Source organism: Physeter macrocephalus, chromosome 9 (genome assembly GCF_002837175.3).
Source record: "Physeter macrocephalus isolate SW-GA chromosome 9, ASM283717v5, whole genome shotgun sequence".
NCBI classification, from domain to species: domain Eukaryota; kingdom Metazoa; phylum Chordata; class Mammalia; order Artiodactyla; family Physeteridae; genus Physeter; species Physeter macrocephalus.
The window spans coordinates 45,720,906-45,736,073 of record NC_041222.1 but is presented as its reverse complement, the minus strand read 5'-3'; the positions used below and the strand labels follow the sequence as shown (position 1 = coordinate 45,736,073).

Here is a 15,168-nt window from a genome sequence, read left to right as displayed (position 1 = left end):
CCATCTTGACATGTCGTTCTCAGCTGTCCTGGCTTAATGAGAGGTTACATAGGTTGCAAAAACAGGCATTTCTCATAATGATCTTTTATTTTATTTTTATTTTTTTTCTTTTTTCTGGTACGCGGGCCTCTCACTGTTGGGGCCTGTCCCGTTGAGGAGCACAGGCTCCGGAAGCGCAGGCTCAGCGGCCATGGCTCACGGGCCCAGCCGCTCCGCGGCATGTGGGATCGGCAGGCGGACTCTCGACCACTGCGCCACCAGGGAAGCCCTTTTTTTTTTTTTTTTTTTTTTTTTTTTTTTTTTATAATGATCTTTCAATAGATGCTGGTCAATGGGTATGATGGCGTATCCCTATTTTCTTGGGGGAGAGAATGTCTTCCATCTTGCCTAGTGCTTTAAAATCAGCATCTCTGTAGACAGGGAATTAAAAAAAAAGAATCCTTATCTGATCTTTGATCTGGGCTGGCTTACAGTTTCTATACCAGGAGTTAATTAATTCCTGAAACTGCAGGGGATTTCTTACCGTCCACGGCTTGCTTTTTGGGGATCGGAACCATTTGAGAATTAAAAAAAAAAAAAAAAAAAGAAAGTCTGTTCTGAGCAATCTTCTGTCTGTCTCTATTCGTGGTCCTCCCCTTCCTTCCTCTAGCTTCCTATACCAAAATTTTGTCTGATCTAAGATCAACCGAGTCTACCATTTGAAAGGATAGATACTCAAGTCGCTAACTTCACATCAAACACTCAATCATATCCCTCCAGACCAGTAAGTATAGAATCTTTGGACTCGAGTTCAAAGCAATTCTTAGGAGTGGATTCTATTTTTCAGAATCTCGATACATTCGTAGAAACTAAGATATAATATCATCATCTTTCAATACAATGCGTAAGTCCTAGTGAGGTGGCAGGTGAGACTGTCCAGCTCTTTACTCACCACAGTTCTTTTCGTCACTGCCATCAGCACAGTCTTCGTCCCCATCGCATTTCCATAGCAGCGTAATACAGCGGCCATTTGTGCACTGGAATTGGGAGGGTTCACATTTGGCTTTTCTTCCTAAAATCAGGAGGGAAACTTAGCTAAGCGGGGACACACGGATGGTAAGTTAGAGATGCTAGTTACCTGAAACCCATGGATAGGAGTCCTCTTGGAGGGACAGCTGCAGACTCAGAGGCTGTAACACTGTAGGGGCCAGAGCTGGATGGGCCTTGGGGCAGTGACTGACAGTAACTGAGTTCTTAGCTGGGCACACACCATCTGGATAAGACTAGATTCCCCAGCCTCTCTTGCAGGAGGCATAGCCATGGGACTAAGTTCCGGCTAATGGGATGTAAGCAGAAATGGTATATACAACTTCTGGGAGATACCCTCAAAGGCACAGGAGATCCAGTTTCCTTAATTTTATTCCTTTCTGGTTCCTGAAAACTAGGCATGGTGGCTGGAATATTAATCTTGGGTCAGTGGAGCCAGACCAAGATAGAAGGAACGTAGATTGCCCAGAGACTGCAGGTGGCAGGGTAGGGGATTCACCTGTGGACTCATTTCTCCCATTCCTTTAACTCATTTGTGTCGTTATAATCATGCAGCCAAATCCTAATCCTTTAATGGCATTTCTTGTCCACATTCTATACTGTTACTCATCAATGATGCTTATATTAGGAGCAAAGTAGAGGATATTTAGAAAAGGCGTGAGGTTTAATACATGGTTCCTCGTCTCAGAATTTGAGGTCTAATTGGAAAAAGACATGTTTACAAAATGACTCCAAGATAAGATAAAAAGCACGAAGAAGGTACAGTTAAGAGGTGAAGGGAGATAATTTTTTTCATTTAATTTTTATTTTATATTATAGTTGAGTTACAATGTGTTAGTTTCAGGTGTACAGCAAAGTGATTCAGCTATACATATATATATATATCTCCATTCTTTTTCAGATTCTTTTCCCGATTCTTTTCCCACATACGTTATTACAGAATATTGAGTAGAGTTCCCTGTGCTATACAGTAGGTCCTTGTTGATTATCTATTTTATACCTAGTAGTGTGTATATGTTAATCCCAAACTCCTAATTTATCCCTCCCCCACCTGCACTTTTCCCCTTTGGTAACCATAAGTTTACTTTTGAAGTCTGTGAGTCTGTTTCTGTTTTGTAAATAAGTTCATTTGTATCATTGTTTTAGATTCCACATATAAGTGACATCATATGATATTTGTTTTTCTCTGTCTGGCTTACTTCACTTAGTATGATAATCTCTAGACCCATCCATGTTGCTGCAAATGGCATTATTTCATTCATTTTATGGCTGAATAATATTCCATTGTATATATGTACCACATCTTTTTTATCCACTCCTCTGTCGATGGACATTTAGGTTGCTTCCATGTCCTGGCTATTGTAAACAGTGCTGCAGTGAACATTGGGGTGCATGTATCTATTTGAATTATGGTTTTCTCTGGTATGTGCCCAGGAGTGGGATTGCTGGATCATATGGTAGATCTATTTTTAGTTTTTTTAAGGAATCGCCATACTGTTCTCCATAGTGGCTGTACCAATTTACATTCCCACCGACAGTGTAGGAGGGTTCTCTTTTCTCCACACCCAAAGGGAGATCATTTTTAACTTAGTGATGTGGGAAAAGCAAAGCAAGGTGGGAGCCACAGACCTGGATTCTACTTTTCTGAAACTCAGTTTTCCTACGCTCAGTGTGTGAATATAATTCACATAATGGCATGAATGAATACTTGGAAGTAGGGCACTTAGTTTTTTTTTGCCTGGAATGGGACAGCTGACATTCAGGTGTTTCCTATCATTAGCAGGTCTATCCTTCTGGAGGATGTAATTTCTTCGAGATAAAAGGCAAAGATCTGGTTGCTTACAGCAAATACACCGCAAATATTCGAGAAGAACAGTGGAGCCATATAGTTCATGCAGATTCCTTAGGGAGGTCTTCCCAGCAGAAAGCCTTGCGACTTCCTGTACCTTTCAGCATCTGCAGCTGTGGCATGTGGGCATAAGAACAGATGCTACAGTGACAAGCACAGACTGGAACTCTTGTGTCATGTACACAATGCTCTACTTGGCATCCCTACTATCAGCTACTCCCTACTGTCTGGGAGCATTCCATACTTTGTGGCTAATTCCCAGGGAGATAAAAATTTGGTCCTAGTTTACCATATGGGTGTGTGGTTACTTAGGTACTAAATGTACTCGTCGAAAAACTATATGTACCACTCTGCCCGCAAGAGTGTAGTTAAGCTAGGACCCAGACACAAAGCAGGATGAATCAATGGCACTTCCTATCTGTAGTTCATTTTTTATTTTATTTTATTGTTTTGTAATTATTATTAGTTATTTGGCCACACTACGTGGCTTGCAGGATCTTAGTTCCCTGACCAGGGACTGAACCCAGGCTCCAGCAGTGAAAGTGCTGAGTCCTAACCATTGGACCACCAGGAAATCCACCCCGTGCCCCGCCCCCCGCCCCCCAGCATTTTTAAAAATTTACCATGTTAACCATATTTATTTATTTATTTATTTATTTATTTGGTCGTGCTGCGTGGCTTGAGGGATGTTCCCCAACCAGGGATTGAACCCGGGCCATGGCAGTGAAAGCCTGGAATCCTAACCACTAGGCCACCAGGGAACTCCTCTTCCTACCTGTATTTCCTACTATTCATTCAATCCACAAATGTTTTATTGGGCACAAGAAGGGGGAACAAGGAGAGGGTAGAGGCTGTCAGGAAGCATCGCACGCTAGTTTTTATACCGCGAAACCAAGTATGAAGTACCTGGCTGCCTCTCCCCCTCTCCCTTTTATCATTGGAGTCTCGATATAGTCTTAATATTCTCAATGCTGGGGTTATCTGTTCCAGGGCCCACTGGCTGTAGTTCTTTATCCCCACGACCTCTGACTGTTGTGGGACTGGTAAGAATCTACTTAGAGTACTTTACTTGGAAAGTAAAAAAAAAAGAACAATTTATGATAGAGAACAGAAATATACATATACTTGGAAAGAAAAGTCAGGTTGCAATTAGAATACCTTTTTAAAAGGTGTTAGTTACCAAAGGTTTTAGTTCTTTGGTCAAAATGAGACAAAAACATCGATGTTGATATCTATGCTGTCAAAAAGGTAACCATATAATCCGACTTGGACAGGGACTTAAAACGTAGGCGTCAGATGATGGTTTTCCACTTGGGGTTAGGTACCTGGCAGATCTCTTTAAAAATGAGCCTTGGTTGTAACTACAGATTTTATAGACACTCAAGCTGGCCTGGGATTCAATATGGGCGCACAATAGCCTAAGGCTGGTGTTTAGTCCACTATCACCTAAAGGAGGCTCTCTGAATGTAACTGTAACATACAGGCAATCAACAGTAATAAACTCTGGGTTAAAATCCCAGCAGTGCTGCTTTAAGAGTCACTGTTGAGCGGGCTCAGGACAGACACAGGCATTTCCTTAGTGTTTATTCCAATATCTCAAGACAAAAAGGAGTTTAATTTCTACCTCTTATCTCAGACGTTCCCACTTCACCCAAGCTTCTGTCCGATGGTCATACAGCTGTGCTTTACCATGACACACACGGCTCTCCGTTAAGAAAGGAGAACAATGGTGTTAGGAATGGAGTACGCGGCTAACCAACCATCCCTGCTTCTTTAAAAGAGAGTGGTGGGAGTGGGGGTGGGTAAAGCTAGCTGGCTTTATAAAGGGCCCTTTCTTTAAAGAGAAGAGAAGAAAGATCCTAAGCTCTATGGCCGCGCCTCGGGTTCTTCAGTTTCCTAAGCACCTTGTTCTGAAAGATTGCTCCTGGGTAGAAAGGACTCCCTAGTTCTGTTTAATTCCCTGCATCGTGCCGAGCGGGGAGAGCTCAGCCACCTGATTGCAGCATGGTGGGTTTTCTGCCCAAGTTTCAGGAAGATTCTCCCTTTACACCTGTGGTGCCTACCTGGGAATGCTGCCGTACAGAGCTCCAAAAGAAGCGAAAATACCAAACGAGTTAAGCTTTAGGTCTGCAAAGCTTTGGGGGATTACAGGATTGTGGGCCTGTAGTCTGTTTCCATCCATGACAGTTAAGTCTCAAGTTCAGCATTATACTTTCATAAAGAGAACAGGGTGAGCTTGAAATTATCGACACCGAAGGTCCTTTCAATGCTTAGGCTAAGCTAAAGCCAGTGATGCCTCAAAAAATAAATTACAAGTAGACGCGCTTGGCATCCTACAACCCAGGGTCTATCTGCTCAGAAAGGTGAAAAGTCGGAGTAAATGTGATTTTTAGCAGGTTCCTCAAAGTCACGGGGTTCACAGGAATGCCTTGGCAGCATCGGGGTGGCTGCAGTCAGGGGAAAGGCTATGACAGCAGGGAACCTGGGTATTCCGCCTCTCTTTCAACCAGTATTTCTTTTCAACATTGGAGTTTTGTGTAAGAATTTGAAAAGGGTTCCATAACTTTAAGAAATCAAACGGTCGGACTAGATCTGGGTTTCCTTTCAGCTCTAATACTTAGGATGAATATCTCTACCCCTTTGGCCCAGGGGGTTGGAAGTCACTTGTACCTAGTCATCTACACGGCTGTTTACACTTGTAACGCATGACTGAATGCCCAGAAGAGGTGAAGATTTCCTCACTAATTCTGCGCTTACACAGTTGATATCGGACTCTGCAAACTTACTTCAAGGCGCCCATGTCCCAGGAGCCTTGCTTACCTAAATAGTTAACGTTGCTACCCAGACATGTTGGCAGTTCACTGGCTCCAAGCAACTCAGGGGTTTTAATGCATTTAGAAGTCAGCCTGCCGTTGTTGTCTAATTGTCCCTGCAAGGGTTAACATGGAAGAACAGTACGTAAGCTTCGGTTAAAAAAAAAAAACAAAAGTGCATAGACCTTACAGTAAATACCAAGCCTTCCAAGCGGGCTACGAAGTTCCCTGTAGGGCTCCGAGTGGCACCTTTGCAGGAGTGCTCCAAAAGGGATGCCCACAGTAAGGAGCTTTTTCTGCGTGTCAGGCTCAGACGTGAACTTCAGCCTGCACAGAGGGGCTGCGGCTGCCACACTGCTGGGACTAGCAAGGCCAAGCGTTCACATCTTTCACAGCCCTCCCATTTGCTTGAGTGTACGGGTGTTATCATCCCCTGGAATTTTCTTCAGTCCATTTGTTTTGGCACTTCTGGGGCTGCCAAGGGCATTTATTTTTAGTCCAGCTCGCTCCTACGGCTTGCCACTTGAACGCCAATCTTTCTATTCATAGGCTAAAACTCCTTTTAGGACAAGCAGCTTTTCAAGTCAGCAAAGAAGTTTTCCTACAAGGGAAGAAGGTTAGTAAGAGGAACTGAGGATGAGGGACTGAGCTGTATTCTGGCCTTACAGACAGCCTCTGAAGCCTTGTGAGAACCAGGCGGGGGCCAACTAAAAACTGTGAAATACTTGGGTTAATCCTTCTGATTCACTCACTCCACCAGTTCGATTGTCAGTTTTCCCATTTACATCAGATTGAGATGATCTTGAGAATCATGGATAAATAACTTAATTTTTATTCTTAGCCAAACACTGTCCTAAGATCTCAGTTTCTTAATTGATTTAATTCTCAATCCTACACAGTCACCGCTACTGTTCCCCTTTTACATACCAGGGAACCTGTTTGGGGAAGGGAGGACAATACTTGCCCAAGATCACCTTGGGCAGAACTGGAATTTGAACTCAGGCAGTCTGGCTCCAGATACCATGTGATTGAGCACGCATACCAACTAGAGCACCTGACTCAGGACCACTTCCTTCCAGAATATTCTGCTGACTTGTGATGTGGGTAGCAGTGTCAGTTTAAATTAATCCAGAATTAGGTACTATCACTTGTCAGGATGTCACTGTCCTAGCACAGCCTTATTGTTGAGATAGAGCCCACCCTCCCATCCCCATTTTGATTTTTAAAAAATGCTGCCTCAGTATCCCTAGCAGGTCTTTTCCTAGAAGGACTATAATGCTTGGCTTTCTTGTCTAGAAAGAGCTAAGGCCCTCCTGATATATTTGGGAAGTTATTAGTTTTGTGGGTGGCAAAAGTCAGTGGTTGTCAAGATCAAGTTTGTATCAGAAGCCCCTGAAGGACTTATTAAAACACAATGCTGCCCCCTCACCAGAGACTCTGACTTTGTAGGTCTAGCATGGGGCCCAAGTTTGCATTTCTATTGAGTTCCCGGAGGCTGTTGACCCTGCTGGTCCCTGACCACACTTTGAAACCACTGCAGGAAGGTTAGGAGGCTAAGATTCTACCCACAATGCGGGTGACTTCTTCATTCTCAGGGTTGGACTCTATAGTACTCACCCCATAAGTCCTTGTGTGAGTCAGTGGAGGGACATAGGTGACAACTGCCAATCTAACAACAGAGATCATGATGACGACCTTTGTGCCATTAGGTAAAATCTACTTGGATATCTTAATAGGCATACACGGTAAAGAGGTTCTTCTAAAATCTGTCTTCCCATCCTCATGTGCCTGATCTTTGACTGACCCGCCACTTACTCTAAATCAGTAGTCCAACAGTGAGCCTAGATTATTCTCCCCTGACATTTTGTCATCAAGTCCTGGGCATGTCCAAGCACTCATCTCTCACTTGATCTAAATTTGTCTCTTGTTCCTCTGCCTCCAGGCTGCCATGTTCTCTATCCACATCAAGATGGTGAATCAGGCAGCCAAGAATGGCCCAGGGTGCCAGGCATGGGATCACTTGCAGGCTTCTCATGGGCTCTAGTGTTGAGTCTAGTTTCCTACCCATTTCCCCCGTCTTCTCCCTATCGCTTACCACCCGTTCAAATGTCATCCTTGAATGAGGCCCTCAGTTGCTTTCTTGACCAATTAGGTGTGCTCTGGCTGCTTTCTCACTGTCTCCTGTGCCTGTCACAGAGTTGTCACATACTGAGATGTGCTCACCTACCAGTTTCCATCTCTACAAACAGAGAGATCCCCTATGGCAGGGCCTGGAATGTGTATTTGTAAGTTGGGACCAGGTGCCTGAGGTCTAAAAATGTTTTAGGCACTAGCGAGTATTCCCCAATGCATCCGTTGATTTGTTAGTTCACTAATAAAGTTGGTCTGAACTACAGATTTTTTTCCCAAAGCATTCTTCGCAGGTTTTCTGAACTTGAAACCAAGTATGAGCAGTTGTTTCACTAGTTAGCATACTTTGAAAGACTCTTAGGTTACAAAGGCCACAGTTCCCAATGCCTACGAGGGTACTTTCACCTCATCTTCAGAAACTATATCATTTAAAAACAGAGCACTTTCCTGCACTCATATATCAGAATGAGTGTGTCAGTGTGGGTACGTTAGCCTCGTTTCCACGTGAGGAGAGAGGTTCCGGCACGCAGGGAAAGTTAGCAGTGGCTCACTGGTAAAGTTAGAAATTTCAGGGCTTTTACCTCTGACGGATTTTAGCGCTCTTTGGTAATGTTGGCAGCCATCCGTTGTTGCTTGAGTGCTATCACCTTTGTAGGATCATCTGCAGAGATGGACTAATTCCTGGCTTTGTCACATGAGAGTCTAAGTTCTCGGTGATTTTTTGAGAAACCTTTGTAAGCTGTAACCCATGTGGCGTGTGGGACCTCCAGCAATCTTCAGCTGCTACCTGTCTCTTTTACGATTAAGTCTTGACCACTGGGTCTGCTCGCTCCCATCCAGAGCTTCTATTCCAGGCTGTCTATGGATCACTGATTTCCTGGTTTGACTTCCCCACTACACTAAATGCCATGAAGGAAGAGCCCAACTTCTTGGTCACTGTGTCACCTATGCCTGGTGCTATATGGCATGTGGTGGGCACTCAGTAAATGGAAGCCAAGTGGTTTTGAGCAGAGGTACAAAGGAGGCTGGCATCAAGCTACCACCTACTTAGGGAACCTACAGATCAGTTAGTAGCTCGGACCTTGGAAAGGTATCTTAAGAAAACTAAAGATTAGAGGCAGTCTGTAAAAGAACCTTATTTACTGATAGTATCTGGGGGAAGAATTATAACACACGAAGTAACTTGCAAACGTTGTCTATCACCAAGGGTTTTATCGCCTCCCTTGTTTGGCAAATTACAAGCCCGACCGATAGCCCACCTCTCCGCCTCCCACAACCATGGTCCTATCTTATAGTTTATGCCCCCAAAGTTCTCTCTTAAATACAGGGCCATGAATGCCCTTTCCCTGCTCCGCCCACCCATGCAGCATCTTTAAAATACAAAGTGGGCAAAGGATCTCTAAGCAGATATTAAGCCACTTCTAGCAGAATCGCTGTATTTATTCTCCCAGCACCTGGCAGGCATTCTCTTGTTAATTTAGAGCCCCCATATACCCATCAGGCCCAAACTTTTCTAGGAAACTTCACTTGAAGGGAACCGTGTGCTAAGTTTAAGGTATCACCTGCCATCTCATTTAGTCCCTGCAGTGCATCTAGTGTATCTAACTAGGCAGTGTTGACAATGTTTAGAATTTTTATTGAAAACCAACAGAAAAGCTTAGCAGAGACACCAATTCGGACTGAAAAAATGCACAGAGTGAAACTGAGGTAATTGTCATTTACAAAGCCAGATTCTCCTAGAGCTAAGTCATTCCTCCGTCTTTAAGTCCTATGAAAAGCTATCAGTCTTCAGATTTCCTAGCCAACAACTCTTTAGGTGGGCCAAAAAACTGCCCCTGGACCACTTACTTCTGCTCAACAGGTACATCTCATCCATCTCTGCCCAAGGTATTCTTGGACTCTTTCTCTTGAAAGTAGTCTCCGTGCTGTGGCCTAAGCACAGACGGGAACAAATGAAGCAATTTTGAGTCTACCACCTAACCACCTGGAGAGCAGCCGTATTAGCCCACCCTGAGAAATGCTTCTATGGCAGGAACTTTTATCATAAGCTTCATTATAGACCTTATCATAGTCCTTTGAGGGATTTAATGTTTTATAGACTAGTAATGTGAAGGTGGCTTTCCAAAGAAAGGTCAGTATCCAAAGTAAATTTAATTATGACTTGAAATTGTATAGATGACTGCCTAAATTTGATCACTATTCCCTCTAGAGAGGGACAACTTTATTCACATTCTGTAAGAACTAGAAAATGGTCTAAATAGCTAATATCTATTATCTATATTTCTATGCGGTGCTCCACGTCTTCTGGTCTCTGGACCAAAACCCGAAGCCATACGGCTGGGGGCTATCTGTTCCCTTGATTTTATGGTTGTGCTCTACTCTAGGAGTTCTTGCTAAGTCTGATCAGTTGGACATTCCTCCTGGAACGGAAGGGGCTGGTGACTATTTTTCACCTCTTCTAGAATTGTAACAAAACGACTCAAGTGAGATTGAGTTTATGGGTATCCAGTTTTATAGAAGGCAGAAGCACTTCTTTTGAGCATGGAGGCTGCTATAATTAAAATATACAGTATGGTTATATTGAAGTCCTAACATTTGGCAGCTCTACCGAACTTGGCCTTTATATATGCTTTAGGTATCTAGGGACTCCAAACAATTCGAGCAAAGAACCAAAATGAGCCAGGGCAGGTACATAGCTAAATGTCACGTGAATTGGGCAAAGCGGCAATCTGGGGAGCAGTGCTGCTCCAGACCACAGGCAGCTGTCACTGGCAACGAAGGCCTGACTGGTGACCCTCCTTTAAAGAGTCCCTGCTCACATGCTCATTCTTTGATCTAGATGAGGATTATGATGATTGTCATATCTCCTCTTGGTGCTAGCTGGATAAGTCATGTTTATTTACCCCCTGCCCTCCGGTCTCCTACCCCTCCAGGTACTGCCAATTTCACCAACCCACTCCCCACAAGAGGAGAAGTTCTGTTGACTCTTTTGTTGGTGGTTTGACATATCTGAATAGCTCTCAGAAAACCCTGGTTCTTCTCGGCTCTGGCCTTAATGAATATATGGTACCCCAGATCCTAATCTTGACTACCTAGGCTGGAGGAAAATGTCCTAGAACTCCCAGGGATTTTTTTCCCATCAGGTATGCTCCATTACTGAATTTTAATTTCTCTTGTTAGCCTGACTTAAGTTCCTTGGCAGAGTCTTAAAGCACACGTGCCCTGTCCTAGAGTATTTTAGGCCAGCGTCATGCGTGTGTATGGGCAGAGTGTAGAAGACCAGGGCTAGAAAGTCAGTCCATGTGCCTTGGGGCTTTGAACTTCAGACAGGAGCCAGCCTGGGTTAGCTTAGGGTCAATACCTGCCTCAGCCAACCCCAAATTTCCTCCAGCTCAGAAAGGATGTGTCTCCTTTCCTTCGAAGAATTTAAGTCTTACATGGGCTTCTATTTTCCACTGTTCATGGCATGTCACATATTTCACATGTGACCTAGGGGAGCAAAAGGGAGGCTCACCTACCTGATACAAGGTGAACATATGGCTTCAACTAACTCATTTCGACAATTTATGTGCATTCATAGCGTTCTATAGGATAAAGTTAACCTCCAATGGAAAGTTATTATACATTAAATTAAAAGAATATGAAAAGAAAGCAGCAAAAACGAATCTTCTCTCCCACCTTCCTGGACAGTCGTCAGTGGTTTCTGGTATATCTTAGTCTTTTGAAATGATATGAAAGGTGTAATGTAAGTCATGGCACTACTCTGAGAAATCGTTTAATAAGTTAGTATTGCTCAACCATTAATGATTAATGTTAGAGTCTGAAAACTTTTCAGGGCTTTTCCAATCTCTTAGTTTGGTTACACATCAGTGGTCATCTTCACTAGACACTCGCCTTTTTTCAAGGAGTCCAGGCAGGGGAAAGCATTTGAGAGAACAGTCCATTGGAACCTGTCCGTTTTTCACGTTCCCTTAAAGATAACATTTCTCAGGCTGCTAAATTACGAGTCCGCGGAGCCACGTGACCAACCTAAACGTGATCGGGCGGCCAGCCAATCGCAGAGCGCAGAAAAGCCCGTCCCAGCTTCTCACGCTCGGGACAGTCAGAACCTAAGGGCAGGGGGCATGCGGAGACTCAACCCCCCCCTCCCCAAGTATTGCTTGAGGGGCTGCTTGACCACACATTAAAGTTCGCTCTCACTTCAGAAGACACGTGACTGCAGGCAGGCGGGTCTCCCAAGCCACCGGGCGACAGAAGCTTGGGACTCTGGAGTGGGTACTTAGGACGGGGGCAGTTTTCCGTCCCATTTCCCCAGAGCTGGCGAGCCAGCCCCTTGGTGTCATGTCGAGATCACTTCAGGGACCTGCCAGGATTCTCACCGAATCATCTTAGAAGGGCTTCGTGTCGCCTGCCTGAGAAAGTTGTGCGGCCCCAAGTGAGCGAGTGGCTGAGGACAGGGCTCCCAGGCCCAGTGCGGCACACCCTGGGGACCCGACAGTAGTCCCCACCGCCCTCCCCAACAAGCCACAGTCACACACCAGCTCTCCCAGCTCTCGTGCTACTACTCCCTTTGATCTGCTGGTTAGAACGAAGGCTAATTACAGTCACCAGATTAGGACCCAATTCCTCTCGAGGAAATCTCACCAGGAACGAGGCTCAGCAAACTAACCTGATTAAGTCTTCGTTCCACTCCCCTCCCCCGTTCAGCTATCCTGGAGACCCGAGAGGTTTACAAACGCTCCCCGGAGAAAGGAGAAACATCTAGAGGTGAGTCCTATTTCTCGCCTCACTCTTCCTCTAACCCGCACTACACAGAGACTGCCCGGCGCCCGGGGAGTCGCAGTCCGGGTGCGCAGGCTGCGCACTTCTAGTCGCTCGGCGGAGACTACCGGCGGCAGCCCACCGAACGTGCGGGTTCCTCACCGCCGCGGGGAACCCCAGTCCCGGTCGGCACCCGGCGCCCCGCATCGCCGGAGGCGCCCTTCCTCGCCCACCGCCCGCTCCCACCCTCCGTGAAGTCCGAGGAGCGCTCCGGGGGCTGCCGCGCACGTCCCGGCCCACCCGGCCCTCTGCCTCCTTCCTAACACTCCGCCTGGCAGAGGAGACACAACCATTGTTCAACGGCTCAGAAGCCCATATTCCCCATCCCCGGCCAAGCGGAGTGAACAACGAGGCAAAGCACAGGTTTTAGGGGAGGGAGCGTAAGGGAATGAAGACTAGTTCGGGCAAGGCTTTAGGACACCCCAAATCCCACTATCCCCCCAGCCTGGCTCCGGGAGCCGCGGTGCTGACAGCTCAGAGGCGCCACCAGCGTGGGGAGGGAGAGAAGGCGACGAGAGTGGAGAGGCGCCTCCTAGGAGGGGGGTGGGCAAAACGAGACCCGCGCCTCGGGGCCCCCTGGCGCCCCGGCTGGGTCCGGGCAGGCCGCGGAGGGGCGCGTCCTCACTCACCCGCTCCGGTGGTGCCGCTCTCCCGGGGCGCCCAGCACAGCGCGAGCAGCAGCCAGAGCGCCCAGCGCGCGGACGTGCCCATGGTGCCCGTCTGGATGGTGCCGCCGCCGCCGCCGCTCGCTCCGCACAACAAGTTACCAGCCCTTCGGAAAGGAGGAAGGAGGTGGGGGCGGGGAGGGAGGAGGGGGGAAGGGGAGGAGGGGAAGGAGTTCGAAGGGGGGGGAAAGGGAGCAGCGAAGAAGAGGCGCACCCCCTCCCCTACAACTTGCACAATCTACCCCCCACCAGCCAACCCACCCACCCACCTACCTCCCCGGGCTGCAGCTGTAGTGCAAGCCGAGCCCGCGGGCAGAAAATAATGCAGGCGCTGCAGAGGAGGGGAGGGAAGAGGAGGGGAGAAAGGGAGAGGGGGTGGGGAGCCGAGAGCGGAGAAGACAGAAGAGAGAGGAGCCAGCCGCGGAGCACCCACCCTGGCGGCCGCTGGAGCGCGGGGTGAGGAGCGAGGAGGGGGCAGGAGGGGGAGTGGTCAGCGGGGGGTGGGGGCGGGCGCGGCGGCTTCAGCCCTCCTTCCCCACCCTCGACGAGCTCCTCATAAGCTCGGGGCAGCCAGGTTCCTGCGCCGGGGGGTGTGTAAGTGTGCGTGCGAGTGTGAGCGTGAGTGGCCGTGGCCGCCGCTGCCACCCGGAGTGCTCCCGGGGCCCGGCTGCTCCGCGCGTCCGCCCGGGGCTCACGGGGGCCCGGGGCGGCCGCTGGTTGGCTCGCGCGCCGCCCTCGCCTCCAATCCCCGGTGCCTGCCCTAATTTCCTGATCCAGGGAACCTGCCGCCGCAGCAGCTGTGCGCTCCCTACAGTCATTACTGTACCTTCCCGGCAGCCGCCAACAGTAAATGCAGCAGCAGCAGCAGCAGTTAGCACTGATGCAACTACTGAGGCTATTGCCACCACCTTCCCACTAACGCGGCTTACAGCCGGGAGGGGGGGACTTGCAGTTTCCAGGGGCAACAAGCGTCTCTCTACCACCCTCTCCTGCGCCTCAAAGGAGGCTGGTCCTGTGAGGCTGGTAGGTAGCTTCTTCCTTGGGCCTCCTCTCTCCACTTAAAAGTGATGAAGAGGAGTGGGTCTAAACGTTTGGGCTACTTTGATGTGGGGTTGGGGATGCCTGTCTCAGTCAAACGCTGAGATGCCATTTTTGCTTAAAATTAAATGTGTCTAAGTGAGAGCCTGTGTGGAAGGAGAGTGCGCGCGGTTGTGGCTGGTCCTCTGTAATAGAATGGGACGAAAGTAACCCAGTCTGGGATGAGGACGAGGGGGATATCGCTAGCGCAGCTCTGCATTCTCTCCTCAACGATTATAGTTAATTGCTAATTGCACAAATGATAGTCGGAGGGCCTGTAATTAAAAGCTTAACCTTTTCTTGCTTGGGGGAGGGGAAACCCGTAGGTTTATTCTTCTTAATATAGTTTGCAACATTCAATTACGAGGCTCAAGGAAAGAAAAAAGGAAGCAAAGGCAAGACTCCTGTAAAGGATTGTTTCCTGTTTTGTGTCTGGCAATACTGAGCCTGTAATTTGCCTCTGTATACTTCAGTTTTCTTGCACAATTTCCCCTGGTTGTCCCCCATTTAACCAGACTGGGAGGACACACCGAGCTATTTCACCTTCTTAGATAAAGGGTTTATATATTTTTTAAAAGTTGTTTTGATCTTGAATGACTCAAACTCCACGGATTTCAATAGGACCAGCTCTGACGCTATTCTATTGATGATGTGAGAAGTAGGGGGCTGCTGCCTAGCTGTATTCCTCTTGTCTTGGTGCTCCAGGGCATTTGTCAAGGCTAACCGTCAGATGGGATGTTTATTAGGAATTTACTGGATCCAGGAGATGGAGAGGAGAGGAAAATTC

General features: G+C 47.3%; 1 protein-coding gene across 4 annotated transcripts in view; it reads right to left on the bottom strand.

Moving 5' to 3' along the window:
* The window catches only part of VLDLR (very low density lipoprotein receptor), a 31,791-nt gene extending 17,853 nt beyond the window's left edge, over window positions 1–13,938 (bottom strand). For 2 of the 4 annotated variants that reach the window (XM_055087159.1, XM_055087158.1), the window contains exons 1-2: window positions 13,269–13,422; window positions 932–1,051 (exon numbers count right to left, since the gene is read on the bottom strand). In XM_055087159.1, the coding sequence (XP_054943134.1) occupies window positions 932–1,051; window positions 13,269–13,350 (202 nt within the window). In that variant the 5' untranslated portion in view covers window positions 13,351–13,422. Of the gene's footprint in view, window positions 1–931; window positions 1,052–13,268; window positions 13,423–13,737 lie in introns of those variants that run through there. The other 2 variants (XM_028493910.2, XM_024126728.3) reach the window with 2 other exon arrangements.
* Window positions 13,939–15,168: the final 1,230 nt, after the last annotated feature.